We start from the raw sequence: 15240 nt of genomic DNA, 5'->3' as shown, positions 1-15240 counted from the left end.
CACCGTATTCATTTACCTTACTGCACCATTACTCCTTGTACGTGCAAATGCAAATTTTCTACCGCCCAACAGAACAAGGGTAGCAGCTGATCCAACAGACGAAAACAAGATGGCTTCCGTGGCGTGGTGCAGCCATCACAAAATCGGCTGCTGTCCTCGTCTGGATTTTTTTTTAAAATGACGTCATACAAGCGGGGTTTGTTTTTTAGGCCACAATGAGGAACGAGAGAGAAACAAACGCACCCAAGCAGGTATTTCACAGTGTTTCACGACCCGAACACGAGGCGCGTCTCCCCACAGGCCAAGGGCCCAAGATGTCTCTCGCATACAGAGTTGACACATCCCACTGCGTGATCCCTTCATCCTTTCCGTTTTATTTAACAAGGAGAAAACATTTAAAATACCTACAACGGTATCCATGCATATGGGTGACGAGGCAACACGAGCTCTCGCGGCTCCCCCCCCTCCACGCACGCGCTCACACACTCCCCCCCCGGCCACGAGGATCATGCCTGAATGTCTTTTTCATTTTTTTCTTAAAAGTTACAATTCCTGCACAGCATTTGAAATTGTCTCTCTTTTTTTTAAAGTTTTAGTTTTTTTTTTTGTCGTTGTGATCAGAAAGAAAAAAATAACAATTGAAAAAAAGAACTCGTTTTAACATGCAACAGGCGGCGGGGCGCCCTCCTCTCCCCGGCCGACAACAGCATGCAATGATAGCGAGCGAGTCAGCGCGCCGCCGGGACTCTCTGTCCGCAAGGTCTAGGAGATGCGTGTGAGTCTCGGAAGCGCGATACAAAATCCGGTAGAACACTTCAACTAGATTTCTCCTTCGGGTTGATTTTCTGGTCCTCGTGTGACTACATCTAATGCGGAATACAGTATCTTTCTGTGTAAATTTGCATTTATATATATATTTCAATTTGTATTTTCGTCTCTATGCGTTGCCCTGGAAGCTTTTATTTAAATCTAGCATTTCGGTTATGAACCTGCCTTACTCCACTGGCTGGTTTCTTGTGTTTGTGTTTAGTTTGCATATCGTAAAAGTGATTTTCCTCGGCGGAAGCAAGTATTTCTACCTCCGAATAAACCGCTCCCTCTCCAGTTCTCACTATCGCTGTCCTCTTCCTGCCCTGAGAAGGCGTCTGCGGAGTCCTCTCGCCCGGCTCCGTCACATCCGCCATTTCTACAAGAGTCCCCGCCCCTTCCGGCTTCCTCGCGGTGCTTCTTCCCGCCGTGCGTCAGTACCTTATAGCGTTTTTTCTGTTTAATTTATCGTTTTCCCTTGTCAACCGGATTAAAAGTTTCTTCTAAATTCCTTTTGTCCCGTGATTGAGGAAGCAACATTATGTTTTTCCACCGCATGTTCGATCCTGTAGAAAAGTTGTTTTGTGTTTTTTTTTTTGTTGTTGTTGCTGCTGGAACACGGCTGCGTGTTCCTGCCTTCCCTCTAGAAGTTTGTCCGCCGCGGTGATTTGCTTTAAGATCCCCGTCGCCCGGACTCCCTCCCTCTGCCCCTCTCCCCGTGGAGAGAGAGTGCCAGGCAGGGGTTACAACGACGAGATCTTGACGGTTTCATGGGTGTAGGAGCTGGAGGAGCTGCCGGGCTGCTGCGAGTTGCGCAGGATGCCGGCGATGGCGGGCGAGGGCGGCAGGCTCTCATCGGGGGTGTTGGCCGGCGGCGTGGGGATGCTGATAATGGCGGCGGTGAAGTCCGAATCGTCACAGTTCAGCTTCATGTCCTGGGTCCTGGCGTTCAGACTGGAGCGGCTGGGGAGAGGGCACAGGGGGGCAAAGGTCAAGCTCAGTCAGAACAGTGAAAAGGTTAAGAAAGCCAGAGTTCATGCTTCTGCAGTCCTGGTCTGGGGAAAGGTACAGTGGACCACGGCAACAGACCTCTTGAAAGGAACAGCTTCCTCGTGTAGAATTTCACATTGCTGTAAAAACAACCAACATTTCCAGCCTGAGCAACTTAAAGGTGTGCTAATTTACACAACTGGGCATTTCACTAGCACAATCATGAGCGCCCTATCAAGGGCCTCCAGCACAGGGGTCAAACCCACAACCTTCCAGTTACAAATCCTGGTGCTGGGGCTCTGATTAGGGCTGGGCTTCGGGTCAGGGTGGTGCTGAGGGGTAACGTGGGCTTTAGGTTGGGGGTGGGGTTCAGGACCTTTGAAGGGCCGTGAGTAGAAAGGCTGAGGTGTGCTGGACACATCTGTTTGTAGCAGCCAGATTTAACTTGTTTTCCTTTCTTTTACTGCAAGAGAGCAACATGAGCAAGGTTCTCGCAGACTGGGAGGAAACACAAGCTGTCAGTTCGCTGGCTTTTTTAACGAGAGCTGCATCGTTAATCATGCAGGCGCTGAAAGGCAGAGAGGGAATAAGTATAGGTGCCTAACCACCAAACGTCAAGAGTGCTTTCTTGAAATGGAAAAGGAGTTAAGGCAGGAATCCAACATTGTTGAAACAGCTCAAAATATACCTGCTGAGTTTCACTGATGGTTCTTATTGGCGTCCTTAAGGCTTGCTTTTGGCACATTGACAAGACAGCAAACTCCAGCAAACAATTTCAGCTTCAATCACCTGTCCAGCATCTTGAACAAGAAGCTGAACACGAACCGAGCTGATTCTACCTGGTCCTGCGCTGCATAAACCCACCAAATCGCACTTTTTCAAATGAGCACATTGACTACCATTCTGGGACTTTCAATTTTCTCTTTATACAGTATTTAGCACCATATAATGGGAGATTTTACATTTTGACACTGTGTACAGTTTGACTATTATGCGGACATGTATGATGTATAGCCTGACACAGAAGCATCATCTTAATGATTAATTATTAAATTCAGCTGGCTTATGTCCTTATCAGGGGTGTCTTACCATTAATAACACAAGTGTACGATATACAAAACTCAGATAACTGCAGAGCTGTGTAAAGTGTAGCATTCAACGTAACTTACTAACAGTTCGAATGATTAACGCAGAGAAAACCTTGCAACAGCAAAGAAGGTGCCAGTATTGCAGTTCATCTCAAATGAGTGTCTTTTGAATAATTTGGTAAATAATAATGTAATGTGGTGCATAATAATAAGCCACCATTAGGGAAGAATTTGTACTTGAGGACGCCCTGGAAGAGACCCTGTGGGGTTTAGTGCCAGGGGGGACAGTGAGCTTGGAAAAAGGGTCTACAGTGACTAGCCACCTGCACACTGAGCCAGTGGATTCCACTTAACATGTAATCAAATCAGGTTGCTACTGGAGAAGTAATACGATCTGCTGAGTCTCATCTGGTATCGGCTTGGTGAGGCCCCAGGAACCTGAGGTGCTGTCTGTGTGGAGTTTGTATGTTCTTCCAGTGTTCGTGTGGGTTTTCTCCCACAGTCCAATAAATGGCATCTGGGAAAACTGGCCCACATCTGAGCATGTGCACATTTGTGTCTATCTGCCCTGCCTTGGCATCCTGTTCAGGATGTATCCTGCCTTCTGCCTGTTGCTTGCTGGGATAGGCTCCAGCAACCCTGTGCTGGATGATTCAGTTCGAAAACGAATGGTTGGATGAACTGGATCCCTACATCACCTTTTCTGTTGTGCAAGTACACACCAGCAAAGGAGGTATGCCCAGGTCAAATGAAATGGTGGCTACGGGTTTGACACTAAAGCAAAACGGAAACAGATTGGTTTTATGTGTGTGTTTGAGCAAAGTAAGTAACCTTAAGGACTATGGCGATCCTGCCATCTTAGTGTACAGAGAAAAAGCTCAAATTCCAGTTTCACATTCGGTGTGGCAAGCTGAGCTCACTGTGGCCCAAATCTGTCCCAGGATCCCCGATCCCCGACCCCTGATCCCTGCCCCCTCCTCTTTCTGCCACCAATCCAGGAATTTGATCCAGACCGAGGGTTGTGACACACTGACGTGCCACCACCGATTTAAGAAATGTCCCGTTATTTCCATGATTCACGATCGCTGTTCTCCAGCGCTCGCCCTGAAGTGTAGGATCGGATGTCTGTTCAAAAGCAGAGCAGACTGGAGGCAGCTGGGGGGGGCGAGGGATCCGAAGGGTTTCGGGAAACGCGAGCTTGACCCTTCCAGCAGCAGCAGCTGGAAAAACACTCGTCCCAACCCCTCCCTCCCGCACGCTCCCGGCCGAGCTGGAGCGGGGCTCACCTCTGCGGCACCCCGCTGGTCTTGTGTCCGTGCAGCGTGTCCAGCTCCTGCACGCTGCCCCGGCTGACTGACACCGTGGAGTTGGCCAGGCGGATGGCCCTCCTCTTGGCGCGGCGCGGGCAGCAGGAGGTGGACAGGCCCTGCTGGCTGGACAGGGAGGTGCTGCGGCTGGTCCTGTAGCCCATCGACTCCGCCATGCACACCTCGCTGTACGTGTGCTCGTCCGTGAACTCGTGATTCTGCAAGCAGAGACGCGAGCAGGCAGGTCAGAGTGGGCTGCCACCGCCCTGTGCACTCCCCCCTTCTGCTTCAGCACAGGCCTGAGATGGCTGCACAGCACCTGGCAGCCTTGAAGACCTGAAATGGATCGGACTGCTTTGCAAGAGGAACCTTCTCTGTGGCACTTGGTCACAGCGATGTTCAGGAAGCCAGCTGGACTTTGATCTGATCTGAGATCTAAGCTCAAGTTTCTTCCACAGGCTGTCCTGTCTGCCGATCGCAGCTCAAGTAGAGCACATTAGAGATTAGAGACTCGGCATGAGAAAGTCATTGTATTATTATTGTTATTCAACTTTCAAATTTCAAATTTCTTTTTCTAATTAAAATACAAAACACTAGTTTCCGGACTGACAACAGGCGGTGAAGCTGATTAGGTCGTCTTTGTGTCTCTTTATACTGTACGTGCACATAACAGGAAGATATTATGTGTGAATATAATTCGACATCTCATCTGAAGACTGGAATGTCCTAGTACCTAGTACCATTGGATTTTGTTGGAATTTCTGAGTCAATTTGAAGAGCACCACCTACTGGTCACCCCTTATGGCTGCAACCCATTATTTCTTGGAGGTCTTCTATTCTAGTTCTGACTCAGTGCATTGAAGCATGTTACACTCTGCCCCTCTGAATTCCTTCTTCTCCTGTTCTCTCTGAGCAACCTTAGAGACATCAGCCTGAGATATCTGTGTCCCAGCACCAGTGTGATGAAAGTAGGCATTAATCCCTGGGATTCGATTCAAGCATCCTAGGCATTGGATAACCCTGTCATGGCAACAGACCAAAAGACTTGGTCCTCTTCTGCAACAGAGTTCTGCACTGTCTTGATTTCAGAGGGGAGTCTAACTGGCTCAGTGCACGAAGCCCTGACACACATGCAAGGTTTCTGAGATCTGGTGAGATCGGGCAAGAGGACAGAAACACTACTAGCCTGTAACGACTGGACAGAATTGAGAATTAGTGACTGAACAGAAGCCGGGCAGTGTCAGTGGGAGGTACTCACAGTGGTCTTCTCTAGGCAGTGCAGCAGGTGGTGATGCTGCTGTTCAAAGGAAGATGTGTTCTTCACACACAGGGCCTGGGTACCTCTGTTCCTGTTCTGCTGAGAAACAGAGAAGCACAGGGAGCAAGAGGGCGGGGTGGGTGGGTGGAAAAGAGAGGACAGAGGGTGGGGTACGGGGGGAGGAGGGATAAGAGGGCGGTGCAAGACAGGTGGGAGGGGCAATGGGAGGGGCCAGGTGGGTATGGTCAGAGGGGGGAGGGTCATGATAGTGGGAGGAGTCAGGGAGAGAGTTGGTGGGAGGGGCAGGGAGGAAAGGAAGGAGGGGATGGGGGCCCAGAATGAGACAGGGTGAGGATGGGAGAGCAGGAAGAAGAAAAAAGAAGAGAGGAGAAACGGAAAGAGAGAGGAGTAAGGGAGACAGATGCAGAGAGGGAGACGATGGAAAGACAAGCAAGAGAAAGAGAGATTTTGAATGTCAATTTTGTAGAAAACCATTAAGAACATAAGAAAATTCACAAACGAGAGGAGGCCAGTAGGCTCATCTAGTAGATCCAAGAACTCATCAAGCCATTTTTCGAAAGAAGAGCAGGCTCTGCTCTGGCTGAGCAGGTTGTTTCAGACTCCCACAAACCCTTGGGTCAAGAAGAAGCTTCTCCTGGTCTCAGTTTTAAATGCACTTGAACATAGTTTGCATTTCTGCGTTTTAGAAATTCACTGGGTTGAATAAAATCTCTCTGCGCATTTGGGCAAAGACGTCCTTCATGAGCTAGTGAGGTGATTTAGAGGACAGGGCACTCTCTGGTATCAGCAATCCACTGGTCACCTGATACAGGGCTGCTACCTACCAAGAATTCTGTGACGGCTTTGTTTCTGCTCATCATCTTCAGCAGCAATGGGCTCTGCCATTTCCTGCTATATTAGGCTTAGACGGTTTCACACCATCCTAGTTCAGCGTGGCTGCATTGTTTATACAGTAATGGGATTAGCTTGGTTTGCTCAGGGCTTCTGTCAAAGTGCTGACCAACATATCAGTGTTCTTTTGGCATCATATTACCTTTCCAAAATGTTCACTGGTGCTCCCTTCTATGTCAGAGTTAACATACGTTGAATTACCCATCTGTATGCTCAAGTGTGAGCAATCGCACATCACAGTAGAAGCAAAAGAAACGACTTTTGCTCCAGCAGGTCAACCCACAGAGCAGAAAAGACACTGAGCAGCAGGGAGATAGGAAAGGTGACAGACAAGAGGCCCTTCAGCCTGTCCAGCCCATTTGGTAATTAGCAGTTAGTTGATTTGAGGATCATATTCATCCATTTCCTGAAAAAAAAGCAAGAAACGGATACAGGGTACTGGCTTCAACGGTGTGGTTGAGTAGCGTGTTCCACACTCCCACTGCCCTTTGTGTAAAGGAGACCCTCCTATTCCTGATTTTAAGTGTGGTTCTCCACTTTTCTTGGTTTAAAATGCACTAGGTTCCTCTTGTGTCCTCTGGTTGGCATTTCACTTTTGATATTATCGATGTCCTTGAGGATTTTGACTACTTGGATCAGAGCCCCTTGTAGTCCTCTCTGTACAGGAGACATGTGGAGACTTGAGGCTCTGGGGACAGCAGGTCGTGTCTCTGACACTGCTCTCCGAGAGCAGGGGAATCAGAGGAGAACGGAGGTGAAAAGGAGAGAGAGAGAGAGAGAGAGAGAAACCCAGCCTGAAAGAGCTGAAAGAAGCCATTCTGGTTTATAAATAGCACTGCAGCACTGTTAGTAATGGGTTTATAGATCCGAGCGAAAATATCCGCTCGCGAGGGGATTGTAAATATTGGATTATCGCGGCTTTCGGCAGAGAGGAGCGGAATAAAGATCACTCAGTCAGAACGGGGCAGCGTGCATTAGAGGGGACAACAAACTGCAAGGAGCAGGACACTGGGCAGCCTACCGGCTGGACAACACTGTATTCCTCTCTCTTTGTTCTCTCTTCCTTCTTTCTCCCCCTCTGTTTCTCTCTCTCCTCTTTCTCCCTTCCTCTCCCACCCCCTCTCTCTCTCTCCCCGCTCTCTGCTGTGAGGAGGATTAGCCTTCCTGGGGTAGGTGTGCATGCGTGTGTCAGGGACTCATCTCTGCAGCAGGTGTGCGGTGTGTGACAGAGGAGGAACAATAGAATAGAGAACCAGCAGAAGCTGGAAAGCATTACAGCCTTAGGCTCAGGGCATTCAGAAATATCCAAGAGGGCAGATTAATTCAGACAGGTACCATGTTTTTTTTTTTTTGTCTAGTCTGTTGCACTGACTGCTCTTATCAAGAGCTTTTTTCCCCAGGCTTAGCTGTATTTAGGTTGGAAATGAAGGAGAGATATAAGAGACCAAACATGTTGGCGTGGTGGTACAAAACGTGGAGGCCCTGAGCTTTGCTGGGCACTTCTCCGTCGTGAGTTCAACTCTGGTCTTCACTCTTAAAGCCAAAGATGGCAGACCTCCAACTACCAGGCGGTCCAGTCCTGGTTGTGCCCTCACCTCTCTGTGTGACACCGGTTGCTGACTTGCTCTGTGTCCATTGGATGAGGCAGAAAGCGGAGGTCTGTGGTCAGTGTCTGTGCAGCAGCTGGTATTATCATTGTACACCCTCCTATAGTAGCTCTCTACTGCTATAAGCAGCAGATTAAAGACTAGTGGATTATAATGTGTGCTGCATAAGTAATGTAAAGTAGAATTGTCCTTTATTTATATAGTTATTTTCCTGGTAGCCTCACAGCGCTGTCCGGTAAACAATAAGGATGCACCCAAATTAAAATGGTAAAATAAACTGAATTAAAATCTGGATTTTAAAAACGAAGATTTAAGATTTGAAAGTGTGTGCTGGCTTGCAAGATCTGGTATGGGCTGGGAGATCCTTTCACAGCCTTGGAGTAAGAGAGCACAGACACTGGGGATCTCCCGGTCCCCTCAAATTTCTCCTTGCCTCCCCATTTTTGGAGCCTCCTATTGGGACTGATGAAAGGCCAGAGTCTGTAGACTGTAAACAAGGTGTCTGTGGGTGTATAAGAGCTCATTGATGTCGTCAGACTGTACAGGCCCTTGAAGGTGAGCAGCACCAATTGTATTCTGAAATCCACAGGAAGCCAGAGTAGGGAGGCTGTGAGAGACAATGTATTCTCATGCATTTTAGTTTGGGTTGAGATCCGAGCAGCAGCAATCAGACACTGTCAACAAGCTGCACGTTGTGAAGAACACTGGAGTGCAGCTCCCTGTTCTGTCTGCCACAGCTCACATTACGTTACTTCTGTGTGCGCAGCACAGATTTGCTAATTGTGCTTTTTGGGGGATAATTTTCTGCAGACTAACAGGATAAACTGCAATTCGTTTTCTCTTTAACTCTAGATCACAATAAGGTCCTTGTGTTCTGCAAAGCAATTATATATCATTACATTAATTATATCATCTTAAACATTTGTCCTCTGAATGCTGAGTGTGGGATTATTTTTATTTAATTTCTCTTGTGTCGGTGGTTTGACACTGCTGACTTCAGTGCGCCTAGTTGTTTTTCCTTAATTATTCCAGGTTTATCGGACATCTTTTCTATCGATCTGAGCACACTTTCTTCTCCGCTGAGCAGCCCTCATAATGCTTTTGGGCTTCATCCCAGCAGCGTAGAACAGTGCTCTTCACTTTATCCTTGACTGTCTGCTTTGCTGGCATCTCGGTGCAATGTCCCAGAGATAGAATCAGCTGATTCTAAATGCCTTTGACAGTCTCTTCCTTGTCTACAGCAGAGCCCGTGATAAACTGTCCTGCCCTTAAAACCCCAGCCCGAATTTGCGACATTATCTCCTCCCCACACAGGAGTCCGCACTTCGGTTACGATCAGTTAACCTTGTCTCCCACGGTGCAGAGCTCTTCGCAGGAACAAGAGCTGCCGAAGTGGCAGGAGGCCTGTCACAGGCCTGAGAACTTCAGGAAGGTTACAGAGCAGAGGGAAGCCATTCAGCTGGTCGCGCTTGCTTGGCTGTGAGTAGCTAATCAATCCCACAATCCCAGACAGCGGTCTGTTCCAGACATCAGTGGCTGTCTGATTTTTGTTCCCAACTATTTTCAGACCTGTGTGCAATTCCCCTTAATTTCCCCTCCTACCCCTGGGGTCCCCGTTTTGCTGGTGATTGCTGAAGTAGTCAATCCCTTCCTTGATCAGGAACACTGGTGCCATCAATCAAACAAATCTCCTATTCTCCGCTGCTCGAGAATGGAGAGGAGAGAGAGATTGCCTTGCACTAGTGCATCTGACCTGCTTGTGTCCCTCTATTCTTGTTGTCCTTGTGGAAGTATTACTTAGCACAATTGAACGGTTTGCTTTTCTCGGTTCAATACTTTGTGGATGTAATTTTACCACCCAGCTGGGTTTTGTGGAGCAGCTAGCAGTTGTTTAGTCTGACTTTGTCAGTCCCCTTCACGATTTTTGAATGCTTGAATTGAAGAAATTCTGCCTGTGCTGTGTTCGCCATGGTGATCAGTCCTGTCTTCCTGTGCGAGTTAATAAGAACCCCATGTGTTGCTCTGATGACTGATAGAAACAATGAACTAGTGTTTGTGTCTCTCCCCAGATACAGTTAAATGTATTTCTTATTGAAATAAAGAAGAAATAAATTCATATTCAACAAGATATCAATGTTCTTATTGAAATAAATGTATTTCTTATTGAAATTTAGTTTGGTCAATTGCAGCATATGCAGAGTATAGCTATTCAGGCTATGGTCTAGACAAACAAAAAAAGTCATATATTTTTTCTCACTCTGGGACATAACCAGCTAGAAATTACTGCATATCATGACAGAATATTCCCTTTTACTCCCTTAAAAATTAGGGAGCCGAAAGTGCAGTAAATCCAACAAGATTAGAAAATAAATGGCAGTATTTGTGGTACCCAGGACTGTAACTGAAAATATTTTTATCCCACTTGTTCAGATACTCCAGCTGTAGTTTAATGCAGGTTTGCCCAATAACGTAGAACGTATTAGGAGATAGATCCTCTTTCTGATGGCAGGTTACAATATAGTACATTAACTCTCAGATTTACCAGTCAATTTCATTCATGGAACAATGTCCAGACTCTTACACTGTTTAGGTGTATTCCCAATAACAAATGATGCATCTTAATGTCCGATAAAAAACAGAGCCTTAAACTATGACATTATAATGTTAGGACATTTACAAGAATAAAATGCGCCTCAGTTATAATGACTGTTCAAATTAAAGCCTTTAAGACCTTTTTTCGGATGAGCAAGCCAGCTTGTGGTTAACAGACACTGAGAGCTGTCTGTTCGGAAGATGCTGATTGGCTGATTGATCGGCCAATAGAAATACGCACATGTGAAAATCTTACCAACACCATTCAACCAGAAAGGACACATCTCCTTGCCTGATATCCTGTTATGCCAGGATGCTTCTGCACTAGAATTGATTTTAAACTCTTCAGATGGAATCCTGTTATAATTTTGCAAAAAATCGCAATGCTGGGCTGCACAAAAATGACAGCACCTTTTTAACAGGTTCCACTTAAGCACACATCCTAATACCAGTGATTCTCTGCAGGCATGCATTGTTCTTTTTAATCTTCTAGTACTGTGGCGCTGACATTAAAGATGCTGGGTGGCTCTGCTCTGTTACACTGGAGCAACACATTTTTGGCTGATTCTCCAGGCCTCAGTTTACAGCCAGCTGACGTTGCAGGAAATATTCTCTATGTACTGCTGGTCAACCAAAAATATTTGCCCCCCCCGAATAATTAGTAGAAGGTACTAAAAACCGAGGCACTTTCACAAACACTGCTGGACACTCAGAGAACAGCAGCACTGAGGTCTCAGTGTTTCTCTCCCCACTAGGAGGGACTGACCATAGTCAGAGGTCTCTGGTCAGTAAGCCGGTCAGCCTGTCTCATACACTAAGCTCTCAGCCCCTGGCTCAAGGTTGCAGGTCATGCCTCTGTCACTGGCCCAGTCTGAACTACACCTGCTCATTGGGTGAAACAATCATCTCTGAGCTGTACTTTATTATCTGATGTCTAAATTAAAAAGAATATAGAAAAGGTTTCTTAGGTCCTGAATATTTCACCAGTTTTTTTTTTAATTTTGTGTTTTAAAAAAGTGAACATTTTGGATGGGCATCCATTTTTAACACTAGGTGGCCTATATGCATTGACTAAACAATTTGAAGAAAAAATAAATAAATAGAATTAAGCTTGATTTTTAGGGCTTTCACATTCCTGCAAATTTTTTATCGGGGCTGTTAATGCGGAGCTGGGAAGTGGTCTGGGAATAAAGACCAGACAGCAAAGACAAGACTGTAGAAAGGGGAAAGGTCAAAATAAAACCAGTGTGACAGAGCACGTCAGCACTGCGAAAGAGCTCAGTCATAGGTCAGCATGCACCACCATCAGCCAGCGCTGTTTCTAAGCACTGAGATCAGTCTATAAAGTTCCCAAAACATCCCCAGAATGTTACTCCATGATTCCTCCAACCCATGACGTAGTACAGGTCTGCCGTCACCCCCACAGTGCCCACGGATCTTCCCACCCAGCTCTGTCTCTCTTCAGTGACCAACGCTGTACTGCTGCATTAGCTCACTCTGAAACCGGCACCAGCAGGACATTGCCTGCTGTAGAAACCAACCTTCGCTTTGCAGTGCAGCTCCGTGACTCTGCCTGTAAAAGCAGGAACTTTCCAGGTTGTTGTTTTCGCCCAGACCTTTTACTGGGAAATCGCTTAATTACTTTGCAGTCTTTCTGGGAAGCTTGAGTACCCTGACGCACCACAAAAGACATGTTTTTAAAAACGTGGAAGTAAGTGCTGACTTGGGGGGAGTGGCAAGGGGGTCGTGGTGTGTCTCCTGATCTCTTTCTTTCAGCCTCCTGTTGCTAATGTCATTGCTCTGCTGGTCCAGCCCCCCCCCCCGTCTCTGCACCCCAGCTGAGCTCTGTCCAGCTGCACAGCCCCTGAGCTCGGCGCCTCCCCTGCAGTCTAAAACCCCCACACAGGCCAAGAGGAAGGCAGCCCGTCCTGAGCTGTCATCTGCCACCCCACCCGCCTTACTGATCTCTGACTCCCATCAAGACCTGGACTGCAGGCTGCAGCATGACAGCTCAGGACACAGGAAAGCTTGCAGTTAGCAAGGGATGTGTGATCCACCTATCCCCTTGGGTTGCTTGGATCAAATTGACCCGAGCACTTCATCCAGTTCTTACAAACTGTTATTACAAAAGCCAGAATATTGACTTCAGCAACGTGGCTAGGCAGCTTGTTCCACGCTCTCACAACCCCGTGTGTAAAGAAGTGCCTCCTGTTCTGTTGTATAGGCACTTCCATGTAGCTTCCAACAACGTCCACTGGGTGATGATTCACATCAGCTCTATGAGAAGCTCGGAGGAATTTGGATACTTGAACGAGATCCCTAGATCTCCTCTCCCCCAGTACCTGTAACCCAAGCAAAAGCCTAAATAATTCACTAACGCTCAGTCCAGGCCTGCGACAAATACTGCCTTCGGGCTAGAATTGTTTTTCCGCCTTTTCGGATGCTGGCGACAGAAGCAGCACTGAAGCCTGCCGTCCTCAACCTTCACTGCGCTGATCCAGCTGGAGCGTGACAACAGTTCCGAACGAGGAGGTCATTCGGCCCACCATGCTCGTTCGGTAGTGAGCGGTTAATTGATCCAGCCATTCGTTTAAAGAAGCCAGGGTGCGTGTTTCTCTGCTGACTCCTGGGAAGACCTGGATTGCCCTTGTCAGTGCCCTTTGACGTCCCCGAGCCCTTGACACAAGCTGCCCTGCAGCTGCTGTCTCTGTCCACCTCGCCTCAACGCCAGGAATATTTTTAAAGCAAAAATGTATTTTAAACTCCTTACGCCAAACCAGATTTTGCAGCTTGGTAACTAACGGGTGATATCATCAGCTGTTCAATCTGTTAGTTTATTTATTGACTAAAAGAGGCCGGCTCTGTGTGGGTGCATTTTCACTGACAGTTACTGCTGTAAACCGAGAGCTTTTATCAGCAAACTCTGATCTCCCGGCAGTGCAGTTCTAGTTGCGCAAACACAAGAGAAGATGAGTCTTGTTTGGATCCCTGAGGTCTGTCTAACATCTGCTACTTGGTTGGCTTTGGTGCTGTGACTTGCCTGTGGTAAGAGTTATTCAGAGACTATAGAGCAAAGGCACACATAAGGTGTTCAACATGTGTACAGAACTGTAATCTTTTTGTGTGGAATAAAATTCATTTGAACAATCGACAAACATGTCAGTGTTTTTTTTTTCATTAAAGCAGTTCATGCCATTCACAATTCCAAAGAACAAAGTGTTCTGATGGATAGGTAAGTCAGATTATTACAGTATGTGCTGTTCCCGGTTAGGGCTGCCATAGGACAGCTTGTTTTGTGGGGTTTTCAGGATAGCATTTTGATCTTACTTTAAACCACAGCAACACATTTATTTTACAGCTCCAGCATGACAAGGAGACCTTGTCACAAAGGTCCACATGACAGCATCACAGACTGCCAGATCACTTACAAAAACGGGACGCATTTTACTGCATGTACAGTAATCGTTCCTAGTATATACTGTACGTACAGTATATACTGTACTGACTATTTCAGTTGCTGTTATTGCTCCTGACCTTACACTGAGTCTGGGTAAGACTCGTGCTGCGGACAGGAGCGACAACCGGTAGATAGGAGGGCTGGGTTGCTCGTGGAATGAGTCTGCTCCCAGCGCTGCAAATTCTTCAACGAGAAAGACTTCGAGACGCCCTGTCAAAACCTCGTTCGGAGCTCTTCTAATGTGAGACCGGCAGCTTTCCTTTCCGAATACTGTACGCGCTCTCTCGCCACAGGGTGAGGTCCGGCTGTTAAAAGCAGGTCCGGGAGTTGGGAAGGAGAAACCTCCGCCGAGCCGAGCCGAGCCGGGCCGGGCCAAGAAGAGACATCGGGTGTCAAAGCCCGCGGAAGCCCCGGGAAACACTACCGGGCTGTTGTCAAGACGAGGAGAGCTGAATAGGATACTTTTAAGATTTGCATCAGAAACAGTTTAACCTTGTGCCCCAGCGGAGAGAGCACATTCTGTGCAGCGGCTGGGTCCTGTAAGGCGTCTCTATTAAAAACGATCCATTTGCTGTTGCTACAGAGACCAGCGGTTCAGTCCGTCATACAGCATACCCAATTAAAGCACAGCAGATCTGCGATTGTCGGAGTTTAAAATAAAACGATACAGTTTGTATCGGTTTTTAATAGTAGCTTGTTTTGCTTATTCTTTTATAACATTAGGGAGTTGCGTACAGTATATGGTCATTGATCGTTTTTGAATGTGTTTTCTGCATACAGTGTGATAAATCAAGCAGCAGAGTACATAAAACACAAACTGACTACCCACACGTTGTAAACACAGTATTGCAGAAACCGTGCTGTATAGCACACCGTATTTCGGCTTAATGCAAAGTAAAACACATATAGCACAAAGCCTGTTTAATGAGAATAAAATATTGTTTGTAAATATTGTATGATGAATTTTAAAGCCGAGTGTACTGTATAAGTCTGGAAATAAAGAAAATAAAAATCATTTAACGTGCGGGGTAAAGCTCGATTTATTTAGCATGTTGCTAAACGTCCTCCAGACAGGTGGAAACGTGTAATGTCACCGTCCAGGCTGTTACGTGGTGTCTATACGTTGCTCGCTAGGGCGTCAAAGACAGACGTGACTAAAGGCAAGCACAGCTGTGACAGATGTGCGGAAGCGGGCATGTCGCTGTCCGAGTAATCGCTGGTC

At 47.0% G+C, this 15240-nt stretch overlaps 1 protein-coding gene across 4 annotated transcripts in view; it reads right to left on the bottom strand.

Moving 5' to 3' along the window:
• Positions 1 to 354: 354 nt before the first annotated feature.
• kcnd1 (potassium voltage-gated channel, Shal-related subfamily, member 1) overlaps positions 355 to 15240 on the bottom strand; it is a 74236-nt gene continuing 59350 nt past the window's right edge. For 3 of the 4 annotated variants that reach the window (XM_088623723.1, XM_088623722.1, XM_088623721.1), the window contains 4 exons: positions 5451 to 5549; positions 4172 to 4410; positions 487 to 1770; positions 355 to 455 (listed from right to left, as the gene is read on the bottom strand). In XM_088623723.1, the coding sequence (XP_088479849.1) occupies positions 1551 to 1770; positions 4172 to 4410; positions 5451 to 5549 (558 nt within the window). In that variant the 3' untranslated portion in view covers positions 355 to 455; positions 487 to 1550. The remainder of the gene's footprint in view (positions 456 to 486; positions 1771 to 4171; positions 4411 to 5450; positions 5550 to 15240) is intronic. The other variant, XM_088623724.1, reaches the window with a different exon arrangement.

Source organism: Lepisosteus platostomus, chromosome 3 (genome assembly GCF_059453375.1).
Source record: "Lepisosteus platostomus isolate fLepPlt1 chromosome 3, fLepPlt1.hap1, whole genome shotgun sequence".
In the NCBI taxonomy this organism is placed as follows: Eukaryota; Metazoa; Chordata; class Actinopteri; order Semionotiformes; family Lepisosteidae; genus Lepisosteus; species Lepisosteus platostomus.
This window is presented reverse-complemented; position numbering and strand designations above follow the sequence as displayed.